Source organism: Bombina bombina, chromosome 2, assembly GCF_027579735.1.
Source record: "Bombina bombina isolate aBomBom1 chromosome 2, aBomBom1.pri, whole genome shotgun sequence".
Classification (NCBI taxonomy): domain Eukaryota; kingdom Metazoa; phylum Chordata; class Amphibia; order Anura; family Bombinatoridae; genus Bombina; species Bombina bombina.
The window spans coordinates 748,631,765-748,647,876 of record NC_069500.1 but is presented as its reverse complement, the minus strand read 5'-3'; the positions used below and the strand labels follow the sequence as shown (position 1 = coordinate 748,647,876).

The window sequence follows — 16,112 nt, the reverse complement described above, 5'->3', positions numbered from 1 at the left end:
TGGAGTTAGCTGCTCCAGGCAGTTTAGCTATGTAATTAATTTTGTTAATTTTTGAAAATTATTTTAAAATAGTTGCCAGCAATTTTTAAACAATTTTTTTATGCAAACTATTTTAAATTAATTAGCCCTTTTAGGGTATGCACAGATCTCAACCTGTTTTACGGCACTTTAACATATTTCTCACTCTTGCAGTCCTTACCAACTGCATCTCAACCACCTACCATTCTAGATTGTAAATTCCCATGGGAATAGAGCCCTCAATTCCTCCTGTATGTGTTTGTCAAATTTTGTCTTGTCTCTTACAAGTTTTATATCATTGTTTTATTTAAATTAATTGTACCATAGACAGCGCTGCAGAATAAGTTGGCACTTCATAAAGTATAATAATAATAATAGTTTTTTGTTTTTTTCTAGATATTATTCCATTTACCAGTTAATTCATCCATTTAAATAAAGATTTTGGATACAGTCTGTGTCAAGCTTCTATACAAAGTCAAAGATTCTTCCAGGATTAAACACGTCAAATATCTTTCCATGTGTTGCAGGGACTTGCCTTATACAGTGCTCTACTAACCAAGGATTACAATAAAACTGCTGCCATTCAGAGACAACTTCTTAATCCTGCAGTAATCTATGTTTAAATACAGTTGCTCTTATAATCCTTTGTTCTTAAAATCCATTTTATAATACTTACATAATATATAATCCTTATGTTTTATAATCCAGCTTTCATATGAAAAGCAACCAATGTACAGATGTTTATACATCTTTTTTCCCCCCTCTGGTTACATCATCATGTTGAATGGAGTTTGAAATAATGAGCCCAAAAAGACAAAAGTTTGAGAAAAAGGCGACTTATCCAGATTGAACGTTCAACCATGTTTGTCCAAGACAGATATAAAAGCCTTGACATTTGCATGAAAAACAACTTAGAAGTAGCAACAATCAAAGTATCATCTACATAATGGTACATTTGATTGCCTTCTTTCCTGTAAATGTTCTTGGAAAAGCAGAAAGCTCAAAAGGCAGGCTAAATCTGGTAACTATTGTTTTCCTGTTTGAAAGAGCAGATGAGTGTAAGCACCTGGAGTGGGCAGACAAATATCATTGAAGGCTACCGGTACTATAAATTCTAGTGTAATTGGCATCAGCAAAGATTTCATTTAACTTTTTCTACAAAGGTCTAGAAATAACAGATATGCTCTGACCGAAGATTTCTCAGCAAGCACCTCACACAATTTCACTTCTGGAAAGGCTGCATATTTGCCTCTACCATGTGGTCTATTGATTGCATATGTGATCTACAATTAATGGGAAGAAATGAGCATCTGGTTAGACACCATAGGTGAGGGACAGGGTTCACACTTATTTTTAAATGTAGGTACAAGCAATACTTGTAAATATAATTAAATTTGGGAGCCAGAAATAAAATGTGAAGACCTGCGTTTCTCAGGATTTGTCAAGCCTTGCCTCAATGCTTAACCCCTTAGTGACCAGACAATTTTCTTACCCTTAAGGACCAGGGTTATTTTTACATTTCTGCGTTTGTGTTTAGCTGTAATTTTCCTCTTACTCATTTACTGTAGCAACACATTATATACCGTTTTTCTCGCCATTAAATGGACTTTGTAAAGATAACATTTTCATCATATAATTTATTATAAAAAAAACAACTTTATAAAATATGATGAAAAAATGTAAAAAAAAAACAAAACAACAAAAAACACTTTTTCTAACTTTGACCCCCAAAATCTGTTACACATCTACAACCACCAAAAAAACAACCATGCTAAATAGTTTCTAAATTTTGTCCCGAGTTTAGAAATACCCAATGTTTACATGTTCTTTGCTTTTTTTGCAAGTAATAGGGCAATAAGTACAAGTAGCGCTATTTCTAAACCATTTTTTTTCTTCAAAATTAGCGAGTTACATTGTAACACTGATATCTGTCAGGAATCCATGAATAAACCTTCACATGTATATTTATTTTTAGAAGACAACCCAAAGTATTGATCTAGGCCTATTTTGGTATATTTCATGCAACCATTTCACCGCCAAATGCGATCAAATAAAAAAAAAAAATTGTTCACAAACTTTAGGTTTCTCACTGAAATTATTTACAGTTTGTGCAATTATGGCACAAATGGTTGTAAATGCTTCTCTGGGATCCCCTGTGTTCAGAAATAGTAGACATTTATGACTTCGGCATTACTTTTTGGTAATTAGAAGGCCACTAAATGCTGCTGAACACCACACTTTTATTATGCCCAGCAGTGAAGGGGTTAATTATGGAGCTTGTAGGGTTCATTTTAGCTGTAGTGTAGTAGACAACCCAAAGTATTGATCTAGGTCCATTTTGGTATATTTCATGCCACCACTTCACGGCCAAATGTGATCAATTTTAAAAAAAAAGTTCACTTTTTCACTAACTTTAGGTTTCTGACTGAAATTATTTACAAACAGCTTGTGCAATTATGGCACACATGGTTGTAAATGCTTCTCTGGGATCACCTTTGTTCAGAAATTGCAGACATATATGGCTTTGGCATTGCTTTATTGGTAATTAGAAGGCCGCTGCGCACCACACTTATTATGCCCAGCAGTTAAGGGGTTAATTAGGTAGCTTGTAGGGTTAATTTTAGCTTTAGTGTAGAGATCAGCCTCCCACCTGACACATCCCACCCCCTGATCCCTCCCTGACCCCCCTCAAACAGCTCTCTTCCCCCTCCCACCTCACAATTGTCACCGCTATCTTAAGTACTGGCAGAAAGTCTGCCAGAACTAAAATAAAAAAATAAAAGCATATGCATATATATATATATATATATATATATATATATATATATATATTTTTTTATTTTTATTTTATATATTCATCAGTGTTTTATCCCCCAAACAGTTCTCTAACCCTCCCCCTCTATTTGCCGCAATCTTGGGTACTGGCAGCTGCCTGCTAGTACCCAGTTTACTAAAAATGTTGCCTTTTTGTAAAAAAACACACAAACCCCCCCCCCAATTTTTCAGTAGTGTAGCTGCCCCCGCTCAATACTCTACCCCCCTCCCAGATCGCTTTCCCAACATTCCCCCCCCCTTCCTCTCCTTTCTTTGACTGTACTGTTAACTAATGTAGCATGCATGCGAGCTTGCGCTCCAGGGAACACAGAGGGGACAGGATCCCGATATCCACCAACGATGGGCCGCCCACCTGCCTCCCTGCTACGGGCTCCCACCCACCAACGATCAGCACTATCACTGGCCGATGCAGAGAGGGCCACAGAGTGGCTCTCTGCATCGGATGCCTAAAATTATTTTATTACAGGATGCCTCAATATCGAGGCATCATTGCAATAACATGAAAGCAGCTGGAAGCGATCATGATCGCTTTCAGCGCTTGAAAACCCTGAGGACGTACCCTGTACATCCTTGGTCCTTAAGGGTTTAATAATACAGCAGTGCTATAGATCGCATAGGTAGTCTTTCTAATCAAATAATTGTTTAACCCCTATCACCCCTTTTTAAATTCTAAAATTCTAAATGTTTCTTTATCCATAGCCATTCCAACCAAATGAAGTGGAAGATGATATTGGTATTATAACATTTTATATAATATGATGTTGCTTTCAGACTTAACCTTTTATTTATACTACCATTAGGTGTAAAAACACTACTTGCTAGAGTAAGCAAGAAAAATGTCATCAATGTTAGTCTATTAAACGTTGCTTTATTACAACTTGCCGTCTCTGTCCACATGTCTCTAAGTATTTTATGAACCTTAAAGCAACTCAACATCAATTGCCCAAGCCAACTACTTTCATCTCAAAAGTAACAAGCTACCTTTAGACCTTTGCAATGTAGATATTGTCAAAACTTCAAAATAGTTTAATGAGCAAATTTGCTAACATGTGAAGAGGTTTGTAAACCTTACAGAATTACTTCAATGGTATAAGAGATTTGTATCCCTTGAGATGTCTTAAAAAGTCCAGTGAGTCTAGGCCACCATCTCCAAATCTTGTTTAAAACATGAAATTATTATTATTTTGTTGTGCCTAGATTATTGTGTACTTGTAAACAAGACTATCTGTTGTAGTAAGAAAAGTGTACATTAAGGTCTATAAAGATATTTGTGGTTACCACTTAGAATTGGAATCCAAGTCTAATCCATATAAGCAGGGTCAGGGAATGAGGTGCTTATAGAGAAGGAATAGGATAATAGGCAAGTAATTAAAAAGCATATAAGGAATATTGTTACAATTATAATTAATAGGTGGGGGTAAGATAGTAAAGACAGCTGTAAGAAGGCAAAAAAAAACACAAACAAAAAAACACGGAAATAATGGATGTGATTCAGTAGCTTGCTGGACAACTTCATAGGTTTAGAAAGGATAAAGAAGTGAAAGAAAGTAATGAGAGGTAGTAAGACAACACATAGAACTGTGTCAGATAGCATGTAGAACATAAAGAACCGGAGATTATAGAAGCCTAACAGGTTTGCAATTTGCTACAAAGAATGAGGGGAGGAATTCATGTTTTACAAGGGGGTATTGTGTGTAATATTAAGCCTACAGTATAGCAAAAATGTGGTGGTAATTTGTAAATAAACACTTTATTATGTAAACTTAGAGCGCTGCAGATTGCAGTGAAGAGCTGTGTTTTCACCAAAAAATGAGTAACTCAACAACGGTACTGCACTCACCCACATGCTCTTCTGTGATCTGGATGGTAGGGAGTGCCTGGATCTTCTCATTGTCTGCAGGAGGTGGTCCAGTGTTTTCAAACTGGTTAAGTAACTGAGGAAAAAGACAAAAACATTAGTGGAAAATGATGGGAGGGTATGACAAAAAGTAGGGAAATAAGAATAATGGCGTACAGCTGGTTTCCTGCGAGATTAAACACCAGCAACAAAACAAACCCCCCCTCCTTTACAGCATTTTACCAGCAAATTATTCTATGTAAGAAAGAAATAAGAAAATACCTGTGTGATTATTGTATCTAGGCCATTGGCTCCCCAGGCGTAATCCATGGGACTGGAATGAAGAACACCCCTGTGTGAAAAGAGATCAGTAACATTTAGGGACATGCAACAACTTGTGCATCAGTGTCACAAATGCAAGATCTAGAATGTAGCTTTTAACTACTTGATACACATTTCAGTGAGGTTGGTTTGCAAAAACCAGAACTGAATTTAAAATGACCTGCACTTGTTGGAAATATCACCAATTACTACAGCAGCTATAGTAGCAAACCCTATTCCTCAGAGGTTGCATATCATACTGTGATTAAAGATCTCATAGCCTAGAAGACCAGTTGTTTAAATAGAAATTGTATCTCTGTTGCAACTTCCCAATAAACCTACAGACTGAAGAATATTTATACAACATATCAAACATTTAAATGAATTCCCAATTATTATCAAACAGCAATAATCCACAATAAATCAAATCACAAAGTCTCCACCTTCATTGTTGATTATAATATTTTCACATAAAGGGACATTATACACTAGATTTTTATTTGCATAAATGTTTTGTAGATGATCCATTTATATAACCCATACAGTTTTTTTTGTTTTGTTTTTTTAAATGGATAGTTTTGCTTTTTTTTTTTTTTTTTTTTTAAACAACATTACTATGATTTTCAGACTCCTAACCAAGCCCCAAAATTTAGGAGAATACTGACGTATACCTACTCCAGCTTGCTTCTGTTTGTGTAAAAGGTCTTTTCATATGCAAAGGAAGGGGAGAGGGAGTGTCTGCTATTTCCCACTTACAGTGGGTGTTAAAGTAACTTTTAAACAGGGCTAAACTGGAAGCTTCTAAGCAAGTTTTTAAAACGGTTTTTATACTGGATTTTTTATGTTGAAATATTTTTATTGAAGTTTTCCATTTATATGACATTCTGTATATAAAGGATTAAATAACAATATCTTTAAAACAAATAGCAATTATTACAGTATAATGCTCTTAAAATCTTAATTGCATTTTACATATCTCAACGTTTCGAGAATAATATCGTATAGGTATACATTTATAGATCCACTCTTTAGAATTGAAAAACTCACAGAATGCAAGAATAAAGAGTAGTAGAAAAGAAAAAAATAGGAAGCAAAGAAAGAGAAAGTGTAGATTAAGGCAAAGAGGAGATATGGTCACTCGTGGCTGATTGTTCGCTTAAGTAGGTAAGCAGTATTAGCATACCAATTGCAGGCTTCTTCTATTTTGCATCCTTTTTTTTTGTCTTCCCATATTATCCATTCATCCCAGGTATTTACATAGCCTGATCTACTTTCTAATAAAGTTGAGGCAATGTTGGCCATTTAATGGTAATATTTAATTTTATTTAAAATTATATAAAAATGTGGTATTTCGGTTTGCCAGTATTTTGCAATAGTGGTTTTAACTGCTGTACAAATGATTCCCATCAATTTCATTGATGCTTTCGAATGACATTCTACAGGAAAGTGCAATAAGGCTCGTTCTAAACTTAACGTTATCTGCTTATTAAAAATGTCACTTAGCTAGCATCCAAATACTATTAGCCATAGGGCATGTCCACCAAATGTGGATTTATGTCCCTTCTTCTTTACACCCTCGATAACATAATTGCTTTGTTTTATTGCATTGTTTAAATCTGCTTGGGTGCAGATACCATGTGTATGCTACCTTTATAAAATTTTAATTTTAAGTTTGCACTAATAGTGCAAGATAAGCCTTTACTAAGCTGGGTCAGCCCATTCTGTTATATCTTTTGTGAATTGCCATTCTTCCCATTTTTTGATAAAATTTAAGTTTAGTGATAGATTGGTTTGTACTTAGTATATTGTAAAGGCCTGTAATAGCTCCTTATATTCTATGAGGGGCAACACATTTTCCAAAAAAGGTAAGATCATTTTGTGTCTTTGTTTTTCTAATTTCATTGACACGTGTTGGTAATGAAACCAGGAACCTGAGAGGACAGGTGGAATGTCTTTATATTGCTCGATTGTAGGGATATTAGTTCCCTTAAACACATCAGCTATACGGTATAAACTTTTATTTGCCCAGATATCACTAACTGTGTTCCTTATCTTAACATCTTAGAAATATTAAATCAAAATCGTTAAAACATAGTGTACCAAGACATGTTTGTCAAGAACACACCCCAGGAAGCTGTAATCTAACCATAACTCCTTTAGAAAACATTTCGTCCAGTCGGCTTTCAAATAGGTTCTCCAGGCTTAGACAACAAGAGACATATTGGATTTACAAATTGAAAACATTGTTCCCATTAGTGTTGTCATGCTTTTATCTTGGCTTATTGGAGTCACTTGGTAATGTTGTTTGATTCTTGATTTCACACTGCTTGGTACAATAGAGTACTTTTAGAACAACTCTATCTATTAGATTAATATTCTTTTGTTGTTTTTTTAGACTCACACAGTTCTATTATATAATTTTTTCATTATTCAGGATTCCCCCCCCCTCTCATCACTCACTATCTCTTTCCCCATCAACTCACACACATCTAGCCTTCCCCCTCACAGTAATATATTTTGACCTTAGTTGATCTTTGTCTAGTTTGATAATCCGATATTCACATACACATTATTCATGTATATACACACCGATATTTGTATATTTTTTCCCACACTATAGCACTTGCCACACGTACACGGTTATCTGTTAGACATCCCCTATCATGTACCATTTATTTATTATTATTATTATGCAGCACAATATACTGCCATATATTAACCTATTTTTCATTACTACATTCCACTCTTTCATGGTTTACCCCATTACACCCAACACACATCATTGTCGTCACATATAGTTATTTATTAGTGTTTAAATGAGTTACCTTAGCACAATATATCACACACCTTATCATGAACATGATTAGTCCACGAACGACCATATACTAGTGTCTACTAATCTATTATGGTATGAGTTATCACTCTGGACTTTTGCTCATCACATCAACTACACTAATTATTATTTGGGGATTACCGATTCCTTCACACACATTTATTTACCTTGCTCACAAACCCCTTATGGTTAATATATGCGACACATTAGAATATATTGTGGTCATTTAGTATATTTTGGTATCTATTAGAGTTATTGTTTTATCTTCCCAATTTATGTTCACTGTGGGTCCTCTGTATACGCTACATGTTATTTTTATTCATTGTCTTTTTTACTTGCTTCTTTACATTTCCACATATGTAGGTGTCCTGACATATTAGGGGGGCGTCTCTTACACTGGAACGATATCCACATCGCCACTGGCCAAAATATTTTTTTTTGGGGGGGGGGGAGTTTTGGTTAGGTAACCTAATGAGAGCGGTCTTAAGCTTGTTGTCAACACATCTGACACACCCCTCCCATGATGTCGGTAGGCACCATTTCCAATTGCAATCTTGATTGGCAATTCCAGCAATACATTACACCAATTAGAAAAGTGTATTATCAGCACTGAATAACACACTCAATCAGTTTTTTCTGCAACAGGTTTACCTAAACAAAACACGCATCTAACCAACACCGAGTTTAAATCGTAATGATTGACCGCAGGTACACTTTTACAAAGAGTATTTTAATATCTGGAAGAGATATATATATATTTTTATTATTGTTGCCAGTCGCAATGTTTGTGTTTATGTGTGGAATCATAGACAACATTGCTAACTGTGACATCCATTAGATGTAATTAGTTGGTTACCTGTAATAAGAGACAGCATTGCAATTTTGTATGTCTCTAGTATATCTAATTGATCGTATGCTATACAAGTATAATATTATGAACCCATGTGTGACAACTTAACTTCTAATTAGACAAAGGGCACCCTGATTGGGAAACTGGTTTGAAGGGGTGGGGTTTGTTACTATGGAGTCTAGTAGCGTAGCCCTATTTAAGGGGTGATTTTATACCACATTTTATGCCTGATGAAACGGTGGAAACGCGTTGCATGTTTTTATTATGCACATTACAGCATAAGTTGTTTTTTATTATATATATATATATGTTATTAAAAGCAAGTTTTAACTAACAACTAATTGCTGTGTGCTACTTTCTACGCTACTGAGGGGAAGGGGTGGTTTCCCCTCCTTATCCATTGTTTGGATCATCATCCTGGCTTGTGGCTAATATAACACCTGGATTGAACCTTCGGCCAGGCCTAGCCATATTTGGGATTCCAGTGATTGCCTGGATCACTCAGCTGGTTTGCTGTTGAATAACAGCCTGCAACTGTTGGCACACCAGAGTGCCTTCATAGTATGAGAGTACACTGCATCACCTCTGTTTTTCACCTAGTGTGTAATTGATTCACACATACGGCGCCTCTCTCCTTTCTTTGTTATCTTAATTGATGGTGTTATTAATGGTGTAGCTAAAGAATTACTAGTAACTAGGTTGAATTGAGTTTGCATTTTATCCCATATCTTTAAAGTATGTGGGATTGTGAGATATTTTGACCACTCTGTTAAGCTGTCTTTTCTTGGGGTTCAGAGGTGTTGGTATATTGAGTTAAGGTTGATCATTTCACTTTCCAAGTGTACCCAAGCCAATTCATTTCGACCATGATTCCATAAGGCAATTTGTACCAATCTCGCTGCATTGAAATAAGTTTGGAGATCCGGTATCCCTAGTCCTCCTCCACTTCTATTTCTTAATAATGTGTTTTTGTTAATTATCGCCTTTTTGTAAGACCAAAATAAATTCTATTAAATTTCTCTGCAAACAGCTATAATCAGCCGCTTGTATTAACAAAGGGAGTGATCTAGATAGATAATAGTTTTGGTAGAATCACCATTTTACTAACAACCATTTTACCATAGAAAGAAATTTTATAGGACACCCACTTTCTCATTTCTCTTTTTAGATGAGAAAACATGGGGATGCAATTTAGTTTATATTAGTTTTTTGTGTGGTCAGGTAGGTGAACTTCAATCGCTTCACATTTGTCAATATTGATCTTATAGCTGGATAATCTACTAAATAAGGAGAGCAAATCATACAGAGGTGGTAAGGATAGCATTGGTTTGGTTATTGTCAATATAATGTTGTCAGCAAATAAAGAGTTTGTGTGTAGTTTTTCCTACTTGTATACCTGCTATGTCGGGGTGGTCTCTAATACTTGCTGCTAGGGGCTCTATACATAATGCGAATAGCAGAGGAAACGGGCATCACTGACTAGTCCCATTTTTTATTTGTATTCCTTTGGATTGGTAACCCGCTATTTTTAGAAATGCTGATGGTGTCGTATAAATTGTACTGCTTTCAAGTAATTACCTGTTATTCCTAAACGGCTCATAGTCTGAAACATGTAGTCCTATAAAACCCTATCAAATGCCTTCTCTGCATCCAAAGACAGAAATGGAGAAGGCACCCTTTTCTTTTGTTGCATAATCTACTAGATTTAATTTCCTTCTAACATGGTCAGGGGCTTCACGACCCCTAATAAATCCCACTTGATCATTTGATATTAATTTTGTCATATGAGGGTTAAGTCTAGATGCTAATATTTTAGTAAAGCGCCTAAGGTACTGATTTATTAGTGAAATGGGTCTACAAATTTTGCAATTAAACCTATCCTTGCCCGGTTTTGGTACTACACTTATCCTAGCTGTTGGGAGATCTGGTGGAATTTCACCTTCCTTTATTATAAGATTAACAGATACTACTAGTTGTGGGATCAGTTCTAATAGCTGAAACTATCTCCTGTGATGTGATAGGGGCATTTAAGCATGTTGCAGCCTCTTCATCTAGTGAAGGCAAACTACAGTTGCTCAGAAAAGATTCTATTTGATGTGCTCTATTTTTGCTTTGGTCTTGTTTTAAGTGATATAGTTTTTGATAAAAAGTAGAAAAAGTGTCTATTTGTGCTGGATTATTTATAGCTTTTTCCTCAGGTGTTTGAGGCTGTGGTATTGAGGTAGTCCTCGTTATATTTTTAATTTTCCTGACTAACATTCGATCTGGCTTATTGACAAAGTATTGTGCATCTATAGTTCTTAGGGATGCTAACGCCTCTTCATCAAGCAATTTATCTAGTTCTTTTTTTATTCTAAGTGTGTTGGCTACACTATTAGCTCTGGTCTCAGTATGCTTTTTATGAAGTTCTTCTATTTCCAATTTCTTTTGTTTAAGTTATGTTTTGTTCTGGAAATACTAGCTCTCTCTTGAATAAGTAACTTTGAACACTCCCCAAATGTACAGCGGGTTATCAGTTGAGTCTTTGTCAGCCCAAAACTGTTTAATAGTTTTTGTAAGCTTTTTGCATATGTCATTCCTCAGCAAGTAGGGGTCCAGGGTCCAAGACCTGGCTCTTGATAAATTGAAAAGACCTCTCAGAGAGATGTCAACTATTGAGTGATCTGACCAAGTAGTTTGAGTTATTGCAGTTTTCATTATTAAGAGGCATAGTATTTGGCTAATGAAAATATAGTCAATCCTAGAGTAGGATCTATGTGCTGCAGAGTAGTAGGTATAATTTTGGGTTTCTCTATTGCAAGTTCTCCAACTATCTATGAGAATATGGTCTAAAATAAAGTCGTTGAGGATTCTTTTGGGAGATGTATTAGTAGGAGGGGATCTGTCCATCTTATTAAGTGTTAGATTGAAGTCTCCCGCTAATATCTTAAATTTTTACCATTTGGTCAGTAACTTGCTTATTTTAGATATAAACCTATCTTGGTTTTTGTTTGGCGCAAAAATATTCCCTAAAACTACTGAACTACCCTGAATTTTCCCTTTTAGGATTATAAATCTACCCTCTGGGTCTCGGATCACCTCCTCCTCTTGAAAGTTGAAAAAATACGCACATATCCTACACTAGTGGGAGCTAGCTGCTGATTGGTGCCTGCACATATTTGTATCTTGTGATTGGCTAACTAGATGTGTTTAGCTAGATGCCAGTAGTGCAACGATGTTCCGTCAGCAAAGGATAACAAGATAATGAAGCAACTTTGATAATAGAAGTTAATTGAAAGTTGTTTAAAATTGTATGTTCTATCCAAATCATAAAACATTTTGGGGTTTCCTGTCCCTTTAAGAGTTGAATGTAATATAATTGAAACTCCCCATATTATAAGACTAAAGATCGAGCTCAGAACTTATGAGTATTTGCATACCCTTGGAAAGGGAACCACGAGTGACCAAAAGCAGAAAATAAGATACTAGAGAGAAGAGAAACAGGTTAAGAGAAATAACCAGAGAATCTGAATCTGATACTCAAACATGTCACAGTAAATTACACATTTTCCAGTGTGAACAAAGTATAACCGATATTTTGTTTGTCAAAATAAATTTCAGTGCTTAAACTATTGCAAGCCTTAATGTTTACTATGTAATTATTAAAAAAATAAATAAAAATAATTTCTTCTGTTAAGTGTGATCAGTCCACGGGTCATCATTACTTGTGGGATATTAACTGCTCCCCTACAGGAAGTGCAAGAGGATTCACCCAGCAGAGTTGCTATATAGCTCCTCCCCTCTACGTCACCTCCAGTCATTCTCTTGCACCCAACGACTAGATAGGATGTGTGAGAGGACTATGGTGATATATTTAGTTTTTATATCTTCAATCAAAAGTTTGTTATTTTATAATAGCACCGGAGTGTGTTATTCCTTCTCTGGTAGAATTTGAAGAAGAATCTACCTGAGTTTTTCTATGATTTTAGCCGGAGTAGTTAAGATCATATTGCTGTTTCTCGGCCATCTGAGGAGAGGTAAACTTCAGATCAGGGGACAGCAGGCAGATTAATCTGCAAAGAGGTATGTAGCAGTTTATTATTTTCTGACATGGAATTGATGAGAAAATCCTGCCATACCGTTATAATGTAAACTCAGCCTTGAATGCAGTAGATGTAGCTGATATCAGGCTGTCATGTATGTATATTTTACACTTCAGTTTTCTGGGAAATGGTACTTCTCTGGCTTTTAAACTGTATACATAGACAACCTATTTTGCAGGGACTTGCAATAGGTTTTAAATGACAATTAATTATTGAGGTAAAACGTTTTTTTGCTGGCATGTAAAAACGTTTTTTTTCTCTGAGGTACTGAGTGAAAAAATGTTTTGGGCACTTTTTTTCCACTTGGCAATAGTTTTGATTTAAATTAGAGCAGTTCACTGATCCCTCTCACTGTTATGTGTGTGGGGGAGGGGCCATTTTTGGCGCTTTTACTATGCATCAGAAAAACTCAGTCAGAGGTTCATTTTCTTCCAGCATGATCCGGTTCATCTCTACAGAGTTCAGGGATCTCAAGAGTCTTTTTTGAGGGAAGTAATCTTTACAGCAGAGCTGTGCTGATTGTATTGACTGTGATATAAAAAACGTTTATTTGTGTATTTTTTTTCTGCTGCCTGGGTTAGTTATCATTTGCTGAGGGGAACAATCCTTTGCTAAAACTGTATATTCTGACAAAGATTGATGCTATAACTTAATTATTTTATCTGTTATAATATTTTCTGTGCTTCTTAAAGGCACAGTTCGTTTTCATATTATTTGTAAATTACTTTGAAAAGTATTTCCAAGTTGCTGTTTATTTGCTAGTGTGTTAAACATGTCTGATTCAGAGGAATATCTCTGTGCTATATGTGTTAATGCCAAAGTGGAGCCCAATAGAAATTTATGTACTAAATGTATTGATGCTACTTTAAAAAATAGTCAATCTGTACAAATTGAACATATTTCACCAAACAACGAGGGGAGAGTTATGCCGACTAACTCGCCTCACGTGTCAGTACCTGCATCTCCCGCTCAGGAGGTGCGTGATATTGTAGCGCCGAGTGCATCTGGGCGGCCATTACAAATCACATTACAAGATATGGCTACTGTTATGACTGAAGTTTTGGCTAAACTACCAGAACTAAGAGGTAAACGTGATCACTCTGGGATGAGAACAGAGTGCGCTGATAATGCAAGGGCCATGTCTGATACTGCGTCACAGTTTGCAGAACGTGAAGACGGAGAGCTTCATTCTGTGGGTGACGGTTCTGATCCAAATAAACTGGACTCAGACATTTCAAATTTTAAATTTAAGCTTGAGAACCTCCGTGTGTTACTAGGGGAGGTATTAGCGGCTCTGAATGATTGTAACACAGTTGCAATCCCAGAAAAAATGTGTAGGTTGGATAAATATTTTGCGGTACCGACGAGTACTGACGTTTTTCCTATACCTAAGAGACTTACTGACATTGTTACTAAGGAGTGGGATAGACCCGGTGTGCCTTTCTCACCCCCTCCTATATTCAGAAAAATGTTTCCAATAGACGCCGCCACACAGGACTTATGGAAAATGGTCCCTAAGGTGGAGGGAGCAGTTTCTACTTTAGCTAAGCGTACCACTATCCCAGTGGAGGATAGCTGTGCTTTTTCAGATCCAATGGATAAAAAATTAGAGGGTTACCTTAAGAAAATGTTTGTTCAACAAGGGTTTATATTGCAACCTCTTGCATGTATTGCGCCTGTCACGGCTGCAGCAGCATTTTGGTTTGAGTCTCTGGAAGAGACACTTCAATCATCCACACTAGATGACATCACACACAAACTTAAATTCCTTAAGTTAGCTAATTCATTTATTTCAGATGCCGTAGTACATTTAACTAAACTTGCGGCTAAAAATTCAGGATTCGCCATTCAGGCACGCAGAGCTCTGTGGCTAAAATCCTGGTCAGCTGATGTTACGTCTAAATCTAAATTGCTTAATATTCCTTTCAAAGGGCAGACCTTATTCGGGCCCGGCTTGAAAGAGATTATTGATGACATTACAGGAGGTAAAGGTCATGCCCTGCCTCAGGACAAGGCCAAAGCCAAGGCTAGACAGTCCAATTTTCGTTCCTTTCGTAATTTCAAAGCAGGAGCAGCATCAACTTCCTCTGCACCAAAACAGGAAGGAGCTGTTGCTCGCTACAGACAAGGCTGGAAACCTAACCAGTCCTGGAACAGGGGCAAACAGGCCAGAAAACCTGCTGCTGCCCCTAAGACAGCATGAATTGAGGGCCCCCGATCCGGGACCGGATCTAGTGGGGGGCAGACTTTCCCTCTTCGCCCAGGCTTGGGCAAGAGATGTTCAGGATCCCTGGGCGTTAGAGATCATATCTCAGGGATACCTTCTGGACTTCAAATCCTCTCCCCCAAGAGGGAGATTTCATCTGTCAAGGTTGTCAACAAACCTAACAAAGAAGGAAGCGTTTCTACGCTGCGTACAAGATCTTTTGTTAATGGGAGTGATCCATCCAGTTCCGCGGTTGGAACAAGGACAAGGGTTTTACTCAAATCTGTTTGTAGTTCCCAAAAAAGAGGGAACCTTCAGGCCAATCTTGGATTTAAAGATCCTAAACTAATTCCTATGAGTTCCATCGTTCAAGATGGAAACTATTCGAACAATTTTGCCCATGATCCAAGAGGGTCAGTACTTGACCACAGTGGATTTAAAGGATGCTTACCTTCACATACCGATTCACAGAAGTCATTACCGGTATCTAAGGTTTGCCTTTTTAGACAGGCATTACCAGTTTGTAGCTCTTCCATTCGGACTGGCTACGGCTCCAAGAATCTTCACAAAGGTTCTGGGCACTCTTCTGGCGGTACTAAGACCGCGAGGAATTTCAGTAGCTCCGTACTTAGACGACATACTGATACAAGCTTCAAGCTTTCAAACTGCCAAATCTCATACAGAGATAGTACTGGCATTTCTAAGGTCGCATGGATGGAAAGTGAACGAAGAGAAAAGTTCTCTCTTTCCACTCACAAGAGTTCCCTTCCTGGGGACTCTGTCAGGTAAATCTTCATTTCTACAGAATCTATCAGAGGACAGGTTAACAAAACTTCAAAATGCATGCCGTGTCCTTCATTCCATTCAAGTGACCAGAAATTCTCTTCTATGGTGGCTTTATCGGCCACATCTGTCCAGGGGAATGCCATTCAGCAAGCCAGACTGGTCAATTGTAACAACAGACGCCAGCCTACTAGGTTGGGGCGCTGTCTGGAATTCTCTGAAGGCTCAGGGACTATGGAATCAGGAGGAGAGTCTTCTTCCAATAAACATTCTGGAATTGAGAGCAGTCCTCAATGCTCTTCTGGCTTGGCCCCAGTTAGCAACTCGGGGGTTCATCAGGTTCCAGT

At 37.0% G+C, this 16,112-nt stretch overlaps 1 protein-coding gene across 2 annotated transcripts in view; it reads right to left on the bottom strand.

Annotated features, from left to right (window-relative positions):
* The window catches only part of RNF126 (ring finger protein 126), a 133,480-nt gene that overhangs the window by 31,015 nt on the left and 86,353 nt on the right, over nt 1–16,112 (bottom strand). For both annotated transcript variants that reach the window (XM_053702841.1, XM_053702842.1), the window contains exons 6-7: nt 4,973–5,042; nt 4,694–4,787 (exon numbers count right to left, since the gene is read on the bottom strand). In XM_053702841.1, the coding sequence (XP_053558816.1) occupies nt 4,694–4,787; nt 4,973–5,042 (164 nt within the window). The remainder of the gene's footprint in view (nt 1–4,693; nt 4,788–4,972; nt 5,043–16,112) is intronic.